Consider the following 15,327-nt stretch of genomic DNA (forward strand, 5'->3'; position numbering starts at 1 on the left):
TGTGTTTTGTATTTAATGTTTCTGTGTTGTTTTCTCATCAGATTTCCAGAGTTTAACAGGGAGGAACATGAAGGTCCTGGAGACATTCCTGGGAGATAGGCCTACTATAAATTCCCTCTCTGACTTCCCAAAAGCTGCTATGAAGAAATCCATGGAGAGTAAAAATGTCCACTTGGACCTCTTTGTCCGCTTCCTTCATGGCCTCTCTCTGGAGTCAACCCGGAGTCTGTTGAGAAGCCTATTGGAACAGACAAAGAGCAGTCCATGGGAGATCCAGAAAACCACCAACAACCTGAGGGAGTTGTTAAAAAATGTCTCTCTTGACAGATGTAACAACATCATCGACATCTTCCGCTGTTTGATGGAGATGAATGACCACTCATTACATCAGGAGATCCAACAGTACCTGAAGTCAGAGAACAGAACAGAGAAACTGTCTGAGACCCTGTGTTCAGCTCTGGCCGTCATACTGCAGACATCAGAGGAGGTTCTGGATGAGTTGGACCTGGACAAATACAACACATCAGAGGAGAGGCGAAGGAGACTGATCCCAGCTGTGAGGAACTGCAGGAAGGCTCGGTTAGTAGTCATGTAGTCTCACGTGGCCAGACTGTTGACTCCCACGATTTGCAAATGCTCCGTCATACAGTCTGGGGCAAAGGAGGTCTTTGGATGAGTGGAAGTGAAGCCTCCTCCAAACTTTCGCAAATCACAACCTCCACCCCTCATTTCTCACATGCCCCTCTTCTAGCGCCACCATGAGGTTGCCAACCTGGCGATCGCTTATCTCCCGATTAGAGTCTTTCTGGTTTTATATAGTGTATATGTTACAGTATGTTCAAGAAACCAGGAAAAGTTGTCATGGAGCACTCGTTTTGACGTTCACCACACACTAATCACCACCAGATGGCGACGTCAGCCACTGGATAAGAGAGTTACGTCACGCTTTGAACTCGCCGCAGACCGGAAGTGTTTACTCTTTATTTACTAGCCTAGCCTAGCCTAGCCTAGCCTAGCCTAGCCTAGCCTAGCCTAGCCTAGCCTAGCCTAGCCATTAGCTCCATTGTAGTCACTTGGACAGGGCGTTTAACGTGCGCTTGCCCAGGCCTTACGGCCTGGGCATAAATATAACGATTGCATTCACCACGGCTTCGTAACTCGCGCGGCGCTCCGCCGGCCGCGCGGCCCTGGCCCGCTCTTCGCGGCCACTCGCGCCTGCGGCGCTCGGGGGCGAAGAGCAGGACCAAGGTCCGCTGGCCTTCGCGCCGCTTGGGGCTTCGTGGACCCAGGGGGGCCTCGTAACTCGTTTGGGCTTCGTGGATACAGGGGGGCTTCGGTAGCCGCTCGCAGTGTCGTGGACAATAGAGCGGCGCACCGCCTGGAATACGTTGTTGTGGCGACCGCTTGCTCCGCCCCGTGCCGCATCACGAGTGCTCCGCGTCTCGAATGTGCTGGTTCTCTTATATCCGGTGACATATATATAAAACGATTTGTCAACGACTCGCATACATTTAACAAAATGGTCACTTTAACAAGGTATTATAATTATATTCTCCACACTTGTAGACTATTCTTATCAGCTTGACAGAATGGTATATTCCCAGGTTCTGCAGGTCAGCTGCACAGGAGCAATACATTATTTAATTGTGGCACGTTTACTAACATGCTAAGTTTAGCTGCACTTGAACAACCATTCCAGGCTGCCATATCCAGCCCAAGAATCCGTAGAAACCTGTGTAAAAAACTGACAAAACTCGTTTTTTCTTTCTTTCTTTTTTCTTTTTGCTGCGAGGCGTTGTAAGCATGTAGATCTGCTATTTTCACAATAGAACCGTGTTATACAAAATGTAAGGCCTCTTTTCCATGACGACTCCGATCTTTGCCATACCTTAGCTTTTGCTGAACTGATGCCACTGGTCATAGTTTTAGTCATCATATCTTAGTTTTTATTTAGTTTTGTCAGTGAGAAAAGGTAGTTGTCAGTTTTATTTTTATTTGTTTATTTGTGGTGTTAAAAAAGAAAAAAAGAAAAAACTATTTGCACCTCATTGGATATTTGCTATCTCTGTACCTGTGATGCTCTGTGTGGGAGCGTCACTGGTATTTCGTGGTTCTGTCTCTTGTCTCTTCACATAACCTCCATATTGTAGCTTATGAAATGTTATAATATTGGGGGAAATGAAAACTAACGTTGTGTCGGTGCTCCGCCTCGAAGCCAGATCAAGCCTGCAGCTGTGGCCCAGCTTGAGGAGACAGGGATGAGAAATAGAGAGACTGAATGCTGGTCTCTAGCAGCTTGTTTGTAAAGCTTTTACACAGTTTAGGCAGTAATATATACAATGTAGTTCAGTCTTCATTTCACACCTTTAACTGCTGGTTGAAAGCTTTAATATAAAATGTTTTATCTTCTTCCGTACAGTCATTCTGTGCTGTCAAGTGGTGTTGTCTATTCCACACTCTGCTCCACTAAACACTGTTCATGACTGGATAACTAGATAGGAGATCTTTTATTTAACTCCCATGACAGTAGCAGTGTATAATTTGTTTTGATAATCTCTTATTTAATCTGCATTTACAGACTTGTTGGCTGTAACCTCAGACAGACAGAGGTTGAAGTTGTGGCTTCAGCTCTCAGCTCTAATCCTTCCCATTTGAGAGAATTGGACCTCAGTGAAAACGACCTGAACGACTCAGGACTAGTGGAGCTGCTCTGTCAAGGACTGAAGAGTCTGCACTGTAGGCTGGAGATTCTACGGTAAGATTCATTTACCCGATTTATATTGATCACTTCTGTAATAGGCCTATGTACTGTTTTATGTGAATATAATATGAATGCTGTGGTGAGAATGTATTAATAAGCTTGATATCATGATAACCCAAGCCTATGTGCCTGAGTAGACGTTAAAATGACCCCAACCATGTTTGAAAGTGTAATATCCCTTTAAGGCAAATGTAGACGCTACTTCTTCATACAACAGGATTGCGCATAAAAATAACTGATCTACAAGCTCACAACGTGTCGAGGACACAAAGCTCATGTGAGCTTGTATATTTGCTATTTTGAAAGTGTGACCCAAGGGGGTCCCAAAACTATTGTTGGGCGTCCCCAGCTTAATGTGCAACACACAGTATAAGTGTATACAGGGTATCTGCACATTTATAAAGGTACACTTTATTGACTTTAAAACCAAATTGACCAAATTGTCAAATATTCTGGAAGGAAGCGGCAAACATTCTGAAATAGCCGATCTACAAGCTCAATGCAAGGTATTGTTCCAAGTGCTAGTCAGGGTGGGGTCCTCAGTTCAAATATGATTATCAATCAATCAATCTGGTGTTTCATTCTTCATTCAGACTGGCTCACTGCAACTTGTCAGAGAGATGCTGTGAACTTCTGGTCTCGGCTGTAAGCTCTCATCCCTCCCTAAGAGAGCTGGACCTGAGCTCCAACATGATGGTGAATGTTCCAGTCCTGGAGAACTGCAAGTGAGTAGACTTGAGCTGTGTCCATGTTAGTGCACTGAATGTGCAGTGTTTCCCTCATGTGTCTCTGAACAGAGTATTCACTCTGACACAAAGTCACAAATAGATGTGTACATATTTGTGTATTTAGTAGGGCTGTCAAAGTTAACTCGATAATAACGAGTTAGCGCCCATTCCTTTTAACGTGTGATTAGCGCACTGTGGTGTTTGAAACATGGTCCACTCCAAGCGCCGTGGTCCACTCCAAACCTGTTTGGTTAAACATAACATGAGGTAAACGTGTTGTAATTTGATTAAAAATAACATGCCACGAAAACAAACTCGTAGCGTATTATCTCCAAAGTAAAGCCTGACTAAAGGGCTGTCCATGCTGTCTCCGACCACCAAACTTTTTGCAGCTTTCCCAACTCAGTCGGTGACAGTATGGACAGGCCTTTAGACTTTGTCGTAAGACGTGTTGTATGCCAAAACTAGCTGATCTGCAAGCATGCAAGGTGTGATTTTGCAGATTGGATATTTCCAATTGCGGAAACTTGCAGGATGTGAGACGTTCAGAAACATTTGCCTTCACAATAAAAGCCTAATTGTTAGTAATCATCTATCTATAAATGCGACAAATCTCTGCGTGTATCCCGACGCGCGGTTTTCCCGAACCGGCGCGAAACGTTCGTAATCTCCTTATTTGATTGTTGGTTTATTTGGTTGATTGTTGACATCAGGCTGTTCCGGAGGAAATCGGCGAAAGCTCTGACTCATTGTGACATCACTTCATAAAAGGCTCTGACATCACGTACGCCACATGAGTCAACAAAAAATCTCTGTGAGTGTGTATGTATGTATGTAATCCGCGTATCTCGAGAACCGTTCGTCCCACGGGCACGCGCGTTCTCCATATATGGGCATAAAATGAATGCCCCCATATATGGGCATAAAATGGATTGCAGACAGACAGATACAGATATCTCCATATATGGACATAAATGGACAGAGGCAAACAGATGGTCAAAGATCTCCATATATGGGCATAAAATGGACGCAGACAGACAGATACAGATATCTCCATATATGGGCATAAATGGACACAGGCAAACAGATGTTCAAAACGGGTCCTATGACAACAGGTATAATGAGGTTTGCATTAAAGGGGGAACCGGCACTGTGTCTGCAACACAGTTGGAGGCACAGACAGATACTCCATATATGGGCATAAAATGGACGCAGATAGACAGATATCTCCATATATGGGCATAAAATGGACCCAGAACTATAACTGCAGTGATCTCCATATATGGACATAAAATGGACAGCGACATACAGACAGACAGATACAGATAACTCCATATATGGGCATAAATGGACACAGGCAGACAGATGGTCAAAACGGGTCCTATGAAAACAGGTATAATGGGGTTTGCATTAAAGGGCGGGGCATTCATTCCCTATTTACATTGTTCCGAGTTGGCCAGGTCGCCGACTAGACGCTGGGCCGCCCGAAGGGCGGCCCAGCTTCTAGTTACTGCAATGTTACAGTTAGTAAATCAATATGAACTCTGGTCCTTAGTGTTAGAAGGAGTTCTCCTTAACTCACTAAGGAAAGTAGGCTTTCAACCTCAGATCCGTCTTTGTTTTTTGTTTTGTGAGATTTTTTAAAGACTACATATGAGAGGCTGAGCTGGCTGGGCTACCGTGGCTGTGAGTGCAAGGGCTCATCGGTGACATAGCGTTAAGGATAACACCTTCTAACGCTATGGACCAGAGTTAGAACATGTATAAATGTGTCCCTGCCATTATTTACACCCTGCAAAGTGTAAATAATAACTTAACTAGACTGCAGAGAGAACAGTTTAGTGACTCAAAGAAACTAGTACTTGTGGTTGAGAAATAACAAGACATAGCCTATCCAAGATATATCTGCATAGTAAAGTTGCATCAAGAAGGGATAAAAGGAGAGTGGAGTTCTCTAGAGGTTAAGGTGGAGTCTGAGGAGGAGATGAGATCCAAACTGGGCAGCAGTGAGTACTGTATGTCTGGATGGGCTGCAGGACCAAGATAATGATAGGAGAAACACTGTAGTGTCAGCTAGTGGAGACGTTGTGTTAGACACTGAGACATTGATGCATTGTTGTTCTTCCTGCAGAGTGAAACATGGAGAAGAAGACTGGCTTAATCCTCAACTCATTACCAGATGTGAGTATCTGTCACACCCACCAGTTCACCAGGTTTTCACCTTAGAACCACCCACCACCCACAAGTGTACCAGGTTTTCACCTTAGCACCACCCACCTGAACCAGTCCCTCCTCCTCCTACAACAAGACCACCCACCTGTCCTAATCCCTCCTCATTCTCATGACATTCCTGCCCATGGCTCTTCCCAGTTGTTTACTAAATGCTCTAGAACAGTGATTGTAAACCTGGGGTCTGGGGACCCCCAGGGGTCCTTGAGGGAGTTCCAAAGGGTCCACAGCTAAATTAGTTTAGTGTCAAAGTCAGTGTAACCAGTTGAAACCTATATACAGATTGGCTATTTGAAAATAGCAGATCTACAAGCTCATGTGACATGATTGTAGATCTGCTGTTTTCAAATGCATAATTGGATTAATCTGGTTACACTGATTTAGCTATTCTCTGTTTTCAATTCATCTTGGGGATTCTTACCCCTTTTCCTTACAACTCTACATTTTCATTTGGTTGTAGTTTTCATGAAATGGTTTAAGAACAAGGTTTGATATATGGCACTCAATCAACACCTACAACTTGTAGCCTATGGGATATAGGCTTTAAAAACTGTGCTCTCATTTTGTACATTCATTGGAGCCATCTCCACCATTCTATTTCCTCAAAATTATATTTATTTTCACCTAGGAGTACTTCATGTCCATAGCTGATAAGTGTTGTGTGTATAGGCAATTCAAAAACACGTCAACTGGCTCTAGCCTCTATCTATGCCCAAACAGTGTAACTCGAGTGGGTCCCGTCCGGTCGGCAATGTCCAATTTTCTTATTCTTATGAAAAATGTAGCAAATCCCAAGTTTACTTGTGTTGGGCTAAGATAGTGAAGCAGTGATCATCGAACACACGAAGGGGGAAAGGGCTGAGGGAATCAACCTGTCTTTATAAACACAATTAAACCATTGATCTCATTTGTCAGTGTCAACTGGTAAAGTGTGAAATGTTTGATAGCTGTCAGCAGCATCTGGGCACAGAGCATAGAGCAACCTGGCGTTTCTCTGCCCACAAAGGTTGTACTAATATAATGAAATGATGAAGAGGGGAGGTGCGTGGGTGGGTTTGATTATATTACGTTAGTTAATTGCTCTTTTTGGATTGGCACTTTTTACCCCCAAGGTTTCAACCTCCAGGAGGAAACCCAAATACAAAGGGAATACATAATTGCTCATAGCAACCACACCAGGGGGTCTAATGAAATACTGTCAACCTCCTAGTCACATGAAAACCAGAAAAAGTAGAAAACTATGGCACTGCCTCTTTAACATTTCATAAGCTATTGCAGGGATCTTCAACATTTTCAGGCCAAGGACCCCTTAGTTGAGAGAGAGACGAAGCAGGGACCCCCACAACCTTGCCATAGATTCCATATAGCTTCCATAAGTGTATTTTGGATTTGTGTAAATTTGAGTTTTCAGATATTTAATCACTTGAACTGTCAATACTTAATAAACTTGACCTTTGACCTGCTTTGTGTGTGTGTGTGTGTGTGTGTGTGTGTGTGTGTGTGTGTGTGTTGTTTTCTCATCAGATTTCCAGCGTTTAACAGGGAGGAACATGAAGGTCCTGGAGACATTCCTGGGAGATACTGTATATTCCCTCTCTGACTTCCCAAAAGCTGCTATGAATAAATCCATGGAGAGTAAAAATGTCCACTTGGACCTCTTTGTCCGCTTCCTTCATGGCCTCTCTCTGGAGTCAAACCGGAGTCTGTTGAGAAGCCTATTAGAACAGACAAAGAGCAGTCCATGGGAGATCCAGAAAGCCACCAACAACCTGAGGGAGTTGTTAAAAGATGTCTCTCCTGATGGATGTGTCAACATCTTCCGCTGTTTGATGGAGATGAACGACCACTCATTACATCAGGAGATCCAACAGTACCTGAAGTCAGAGAACAGAACAGACACACTGTCTGAGACCCTGTGTTCAGCACTGGCCGTCATACTGCAGACATCAGAGGAGGTTCTGGATGAGTTGGACCTGGACAAATACAACACATCAAAGGAGGGGCGAAGGAGACTGGTCCCAGCTGTGAGGAACTGCAGGAAGGCTCGGTTAGTAGTCATGTAGTCTCACGTGGCCAGACTGTTGACTCCCACGATTTGCAAATGCTCCCGTCATACAGTTTGGGGCAAAGGAGGTCTTTGGATGAGTGGAAGTGAAGCCTCCTCCACACTTTCACAAATCACAACCTCCACCCCTCATTTCTCACATGCCCCTCTTCTAGCGCCACCATGAGGTTGCCGACCTGGCGATCGCTTATCTCCCGATTAGAGAGTCTTACTGGTTTTATATAGTGTATATATAAAACAATTCGTCAACGACTCGCATTAAACCCATTAGTTCTACTGGATCTCTTAGCCCCTCCCTAACATTTTTGTTGAGGAAATAGTAAGTATATTTAGTCATAGTCAGGGGCGTCAATTGGGTATGGCAGGGGTATGCAGCTGCCATACCCTGGTTCCAGGGGGGAAAATAATTTACTTTTAAATATAAATCCATGAATGTCTCTTTGTCTATCTGCGCAGTAAAATAACTACAAATGCAAAATTTAACAAAATGGTCACTTTAACAAGGTATTATAATTATATTCTCCACACTTGTAGACTATTCTTGTCAGCTTGACAGAAAGGTATATTCCCAGGTTCCGCAGGTCAGCTGCACAGGAGCAATACATTATTTAATTGTGGCACGTTTACTAACATGCTAAGTTTAGCTGCACTTGAACAACCATTCCAGGCTGCCATATCCAGCCCAAGAATCCGTAGAAACCTGTGTAAAAAAACTGACAAAACTATTTTTTTCTTTCTTTTTTTTTTTTTTTTTTTGCTGCGGCGTTGTAAGCGGTGTTGTAAGCATGTAGATCTGCTATTTTCACAATAGAACCGTGTTATACAAAATGTAAGGCCTCTTTTCCATGACGACTCCCATCTTTGCCATACCCTAGGTTTTGCTGAACTGATGCCACTGGTCATAGTTTTAGTCCTCATATCTTAGTTTTTATTTAGTTTTGTCAGTGAGAAAAGGTAGTTGTCAGTTTTATTTTTATTTGTTTATTTATGGTGTTAAAAAAAGAAAAAAAGAAAAAAAAACTATTGGATATTTGCTATCTCTGTACCTTTGATGCTCTGTGTGGGAGCATCACTGGTATTTCCTGGTTCTGTCTCTTGTCTTCATAACCTCCATATTGTTCTGTCTCTTGTCTTCATAACCTCCATATTGTAGCTTATGAAATGTTATAATATTGGGGGAAATGCAAACTAACGTTGTGTCGGTGCTCCGCCTCGAAGCCAGATAGCCTGCAGCTGTGGCCCAGCTTGAGGAGACAGGGATGAGAAATAGAGAGACTGAATGCTCTGCTAAATACTTTTTATGTCTGGATAACTAGATAGGAAATCTTTAACTTCCATGAGAGTGAACTATGTATAATTTGTTTTGATAATCTCTTTTTTAATCCGCATTTACAGACTTGTTGGCTGTAACCTCAGACAGACAGAGGTTGAAGTTGTGGCTTCAGCTCTCAGCTCTAATCCTTCCCATTTGAGAGAATTGGACCTCAGTGAAAACGACCTGAACGACTCAGGACTACTGGAGCTGCTCTGTGAAGGACTGAAGAGTCTGCACTGTAGGCTGGAGATTCTACGGTAAGATACATTACCCAAATTATTTGTATCACTTCTGTTTTATTATGTACTTTATATAACATGAACAATGTTCTGATAATGTATTACTATGCTTGATATCATGGTAACCCAAGCCTATATGCCTGAGTAGTTAAAATGACCCCATACATGTTTGAAAGTGAAATATCCCTTTAAGGCAAAAGTAAAGGCTACTTCGTCACCAAAAATAGCTGATCTACAAGCTCACAACGTGGCGAGGACGTACCGCTTGTGAGCTTGTAGATCGGCTAGTTTAGACCTGCGAACCGTTGTAGCTACGCCACAGTTATCGAGCTTTACCGAGGTATGCAACAGATCAATGGATAATCAATAGCTTGCATCTACCTACTGCACCAATCAATTATTGTTCTATTAGCCTAGGCCTTGTAAATATACCAAGACTCCCTAATCACGTTGCATACACAAACTTTAGAAGGCAATCGTAGCCAATCAGGAGGGAATATGGGAAATGGGACAGATCCATGTTGATGACATGACTTTAGAGATACTTTGTATCACTTTGTGTGATTTTAGGCCAAAATCTGTAGGAGCAGTGTCCAAAAATGTGTTTAGCAAATATCGTGTGTGTGTGTGTGAAGTTTGGCATGGTGTGACGTGACGGACAGAGGGACTGATGGACTGACTAACTGACGTAGGGACAGCCAGTGGAGGTTTTGATAGTAACTGCGACCTGAAGGTCGCAATAATGTAGTTCAGTCTTCATTTCACACCTTCAACTGCTGGGTGAAATCTTTGATATCAGAATTGTTATCTTCCTCCATACAGTCATTCTGTGCTGTCAAGTGTGCATTTCAATGTGTTGAGCTGAGCTTGTCGTAGCAAATACTGTATGTATCCAGGAATAATTACATTCATTGTATCAAATATCCCACCGTTGCCTTTACTGGTATATATTATTAATTTACTTTTGTAATTTGTTTTCCCTAATAACATTGTTTCTCTCTCTCTCTCTCTCTCTCTCTCTCTCTCTCTCTCTCTCTCTCTCTCTCTCTCTCTCTCTCTCTCTGTCTCTCTCTCTCTCTCTCTCTCTCTCTCTCTCTCTCACACGCTGTGCATACTGCGCGCGTGCATGTGTCTAAATAATACATTGTATGTATTCTTATTCATTCAGACTGAAGAACTGCTGGTTGTCAGAGAGATGCTGTGAAGTTCTGGCCTCAGCTCTTAGATCTAATCTCCATCTCAAAGAAGTGGACGTGCGTTTCAACATCCTGAATGAATCAGACCTGAAGACTCTAATCTCTGCTGGACAGCAGCCTGTCAGGTGAGCAGACCTGGATGTGTCCATGTTGGATAGAGCACTGTTTCTACCATACTGTGTTCAAACCTGGATGGTTCGAGCATTGTGATTAAATACAAAGTGAATACAAAAGCGAGACGATGCGCGTCCGGGCGGGGCGCGAATGATCCGAACGGGGCGACGGGAATGGCACGAACGGTCGCCTCTGTATATTCGCCCCAGTTGGAAAAATCCAAGTGAAGCAACCTTCGCTTCACCCATCGTGTCCTGACAGCCAATCAGCGTTGATTTTGTCCGGAGACAAGGAAATGTTTTGGGTGTTTGGTTTTTGGGAGGTGTTTTGTCTTGATTCTGACGCGACATGTTTTTTTTTTTTTTCAACACTGACCTGCGCAACCAAAGTGAAGCCATTGAAGCGACTAGAATAGAATAAATAGCTTCAGGTTTGAAGGCAGCTTCAGACTGTGTTCACACTAGTGTCTTAAATAGTGCAATGTGTTAGCAGTGGGATCAGTGGGGTGATAGACCCATACCCACTGGGTCTATGGGCCTATCACCCCACTGGGTCTATGGGTCTATCACCCCACTGGGATGATGGGCCCTTGTGTAGTTGCGTGGTGCTGCCGTGCGCACCGAAAATATCTGATCTACAAGCTCAGAGCTTGGAGATGGTCTGTGTGTCCGACTTCGGAGACCAACGCGCATGAAGCCAGAACAGGACATTCAGAGAGAGACATTGTCATGCAGTTGATTTCATTAATCAGTTTATTTCAGCTGATAAATATTTTCAATATCCTGTAATGAATCATAGTCTGACATTCTTATATCCAAACAGAGCTCTGAGAGCACATTGATGCCATGAATATGTTATTCTTCATCACAACTCATTCTCAATACTTGTGATTCAGAGTTTCCTGTAATCTGCTAAGAGATTAGATAATGATAGGAGAAACACTGTAGTGTCAGCTTGATAATGATAGGAGAAACCCTTTAGTGTCAGCTTGATAATGATAGGAGAAACACTGTAGTGTCAGCTAGTGGAGACGTGTTAGACACTGAGACATTGATTCATTGTTGTTCTACTTCCTACAGAGTGAAACATGGAGGAGAAGATTGGATTAATCCTGAACTCCTTAAAAGATGTGAGTATGTCTTATCAATATCACACATTAACATATTGTACACTGTTGTATAATCTGTTGGCTCCTCCCATGTTTTATACTCCCTGAATTCTAAACGTAAAACCTTTTTCCTGGGACTATTTTAATAAAAGTATTATACAACATGTTGCCACTAGATTGTGAGGATGTTTTTAAATAGCCGATCTACAAGCTCACAACACCTCCCATTATGATGCGCTGTAAGCTTGTAGATTGGCTATATTTCAAAAACAGCTGATCTACAAGCTAATGGACCTTGATGGTATCATAATGGCTGATTTTACACTTTGCTGCATGCTGAAAATAGCAGATCCACAAACTCACAATGTGCCACAGCGTGACACGTTGTGAGCTTGTAGATCTGCTATTTTCATCAACATTTATTTTATTTCTACTGCATCTCTTCTCCACTAGTCCCTCCCTGACATTTTAGTCTAGTTTTATTTGTTGACAAAAGTGTCAATATATTTAGTTTTAGTCAAAGTTTAGATTTCGTCAGTGAAAAAAACGAGTCGACGAACATTTTTCGTCATAGTTTTAGTCGACAAAATCAACACTAGAAGAAAGGTTACTAATATGTGTGTGCGAGTGCATATGTGGAAAAATAGCAGATCAACAAGCTTGCCGTGCTGCGAGCTTGTAGATCTGCTATTTTTGAAAAATGGTGAACGTTTGTGCAGGTCTTTGAATATTTTTGACCCGATTCCATTCTAAACCGTTCTTCTAAATCAGTGGTCCTCGAACGTTTTCATGTCAAGGACCCCCAAAATTACACGGATTTGGCCGCGGACCCCATCTCAAATGTGTTGTTCCAGGAACCCCGGAAGCAGAGTTGGCTTTCAAAAATATACCATTAAAAGGTTTGCACAAATGTTCATGCTTTTTCAAAAATAGCAGATCTACAAGCTCACAGCCCGTCATTTGGTCACCAGAGTAGTGGACGGCGACATGCACCCGTCCGGGGACCCCATAGGGGTCCTTGGAGGCTTACCAGGGGGTCCCCAGTAAACTAGTTCACGCCACATTTTATGCATTTCAACCATATTGCTCTCTATTGGCTATTCAAAAATACAGATATACAAGCCTATAGGGCGTCATTTGGTCATTTGGTGCCAGAGTAGTTGGCGGGAATCCCCCCCACGTCCATGGACCCCCAGGGGTCACGGATTGTGCACCAGGGGGTCCCCAGTAAACTAGTTCGTGCCACATTTGATACTTTGAGCATTGTTCTCTATTGGCTATTATAAAAATAGCAGATCTACAAGCTCACAGCGTGTCATTTTGCCACTGGGTGCCAGACTAGTGGGCCGTGACTTCCACCCATCCGGAGACCCCACAGGGGTCCTTGGGGGCTTACCAGGGGGTCCCCAGTAAACTAGTTCACGCCACATTTTACACACTAACCATATTGTTCTCTATTGGCTATACAGAAATACAGATCTACAAGCTCATAGGGCTTCATTGGGTGTCAGAGTAGTTGGCAGGAATCCTTCCTGCAGCCGCGGACCCCTAAGGGTCACATACTGTAAGCCAGGGGGTCCCCAGTAAACTAGTTTGTGCCACCTTTTATACTTATAGCATGTATTTGCTATTCTAAAAAATAGCAGATATACAAACTCATAGCGCGTCATTTGGTCACTGTGGTGCCAGACTAGTGGGCGGCAACTGCCACCCGTCCGGGGACCCCACAGGGGTCCTTGGAGGCTAACCAGGGGGGTCCCCAGTAAAATAGTTCACGCCACATTTTATGCACTTTAAATATATTGCTCTCAATTGACTATTCAAAAATACAGATATACAAGCTAATAGGGCATCATTTGGTCATTTGGTGCCAGAGTAGTTGGCGGGAATCCCCCCTGCGTCCCCGGACCCCCAGGGGTCACGGACCGTGCACCAGGTGGTCCCCAGTAAACTTGTTCGTGCCACATTTTATACTTAGAGTGTTGTTCTCTATTGGCTATTCAGAAAATAGCAGATCTACAAGCTCATAGCGCGTGATTTGGTCACTGGGTGCCAGACTAGTGGGCGTCGACCTCCACCCGTCCGGGGACCCCACAGGGGTCCTTGAGGGCTTACCAGGGGGTCCCCAGTAAACTAGTTCACACCACATTTTATGCACTTTAACCATACTGCTCTCTTTTGGCTATGCTAAAATAGCAGATCTACAAGCTCATAGTGCGAAATTTAGTCGTTTGGTGCCAGAGTAGTTGGCGGGAATCCCCCACGCGTCCACGGACCCCCAGGGGTCACAGACTGTTCACCAGGGGGTCCCCAGTAAACTAGTTTGTGCCGCATGTTATACTTTGAGCATTGTTCTCTATTGGCTATTCTAAAAATAGCAGATCTACAAGCTCATAGCGTGTCATTTGGTCACTGGGTGTCAGACTAGGGTGCGCTTCACCCACAGGGGTGTGTGTGTGTGTGTGTGTGTGTGTGTGTGTGTGTGTGTGTGTGTGTGTGTGTGTGTGTGTGTGTGTGTGTGTGTGTGTTGTGTGTCAGTCAGTAAATGATGTATTTAATGTTTACTGTGTTGTTTTCTCATCAGATTTCCAGCGTCTCACTCTGGACACAAACACAGCACACAGAAAACTCTCTCTGTCTGAGAACAACAGGAAGGTGACATGGATACGGGGACAGGATCAATCATATCCTGAACATCCTGACAGGTTTGATGTATGGCAGCAGGTTCTGTGTACAGAGCGTCTAACTGGACGCTGTTACTGGGAGGTAGAGTGCAGTGAAAGGGTTGAGATAGCAGTGACTTATAGAGGAATCAGCAGGAAAGGAAGTGGTGATGACTGTAGGCCTGGATACAATAACATGTCCTGGAGTCTGGGCTGTGATGGTCTTAGTGGTACCAGTTACAGTGTCAGACACAATAATAAGCAGACTGTCCTCCCTGTCAGGGCCTCTAGGGGGGGCTCCAACAGAGTAGCAGTGTTTGTGGACTGTCTTGCTGGGACGCTGTCCTTCTACACAGTGTCTTCTGACTCACTGGCACACCTCTATACCTTTCACAACACATTCACTGAACCTCTCTATGCTGGGTTCAGCTTATGGGTCTCCTCCTCAGTGTGTCTGTGTGAGCAGAGATAGAGTCTCTATGTGAGGGTGACATCAGGTCGCCATGGTTACTCAGCATGTTTGAGTGAGTGCAGGTTGTCATGGTGACTCATGGACTCCATATTCGGCATGAGTGACTCACGGTGACATCATCATGATGATGTAATCAGCAGCACAGTGACATCACACATAGATTCAGTGTTTCTCTGACGTTGTCATGACAACACCCCCATGTGTCTGACCTTTGACCCTGGATCCCCATAAGACAACATTTGTGTCGTTAAAAATGTTACAAATTATATAAAAGAAACACAAATATTTCCCCTAAAATAGCAGATCTACAAGCTTGCAGCGCGGCACCAAGTGCCGTGCTGCCAGCTTGTAGATCTGCTATTTTTGATAAATCGTGAACATTTGTGCAGGTCTTTGAATATTTTTTACCTGCTTCTATTCTAATCCGTTCTTCTAAA

The 15,327-nt window shown here is 43.7% G+C and overlaps 1 protein-coding gene across 1 annotated transcript in view; it reads left to right on the forward strand.

Annotated features, from left to right (window-relative positions):
* Window positions 1-14,890, forward strand: part of LOC308293214 (protein NLRC3-like) — a gene marked incomplete at both ends in the record, with an annotated part of 28,659 nt that extends 13,769 nt beyond the window's left edge. Inside the window, 4 exons of the mRNA XM_080735650.1 lie at window positions 9,228-9,355; window positions 10,506-10,658; window positions 11,727-11,776; window positions 14,340-14,890. Of these exons, the coding sequence (XP_080591776.1) occupies window positions 9,228-9,355; window positions 10,506-10,658; window positions 11,727-11,776; window positions 14,340-14,890 (882 nt within the window). The remainder of the gene's footprint in view (window positions 1-9,227; window positions 9,356-10,505; window positions 10,659-11,726; window positions 11,777-14,339) is intronic.
* Window positions 14,891-15,327: the final 437 nt, after the last annotated feature.

This window comes from Nannobrachium achirus (assembly GCF_963921795.1).
Source record: "Nannobrachium achirus genome assembly, chromosome: 10".
Classification (NCBI taxonomy): domain Eukaryota; kingdom Metazoa; phylum Chordata; class Actinopteri; order Myctophiformes; family Myctophidae; genus Nannobrachium; species Nannobrachium achirus.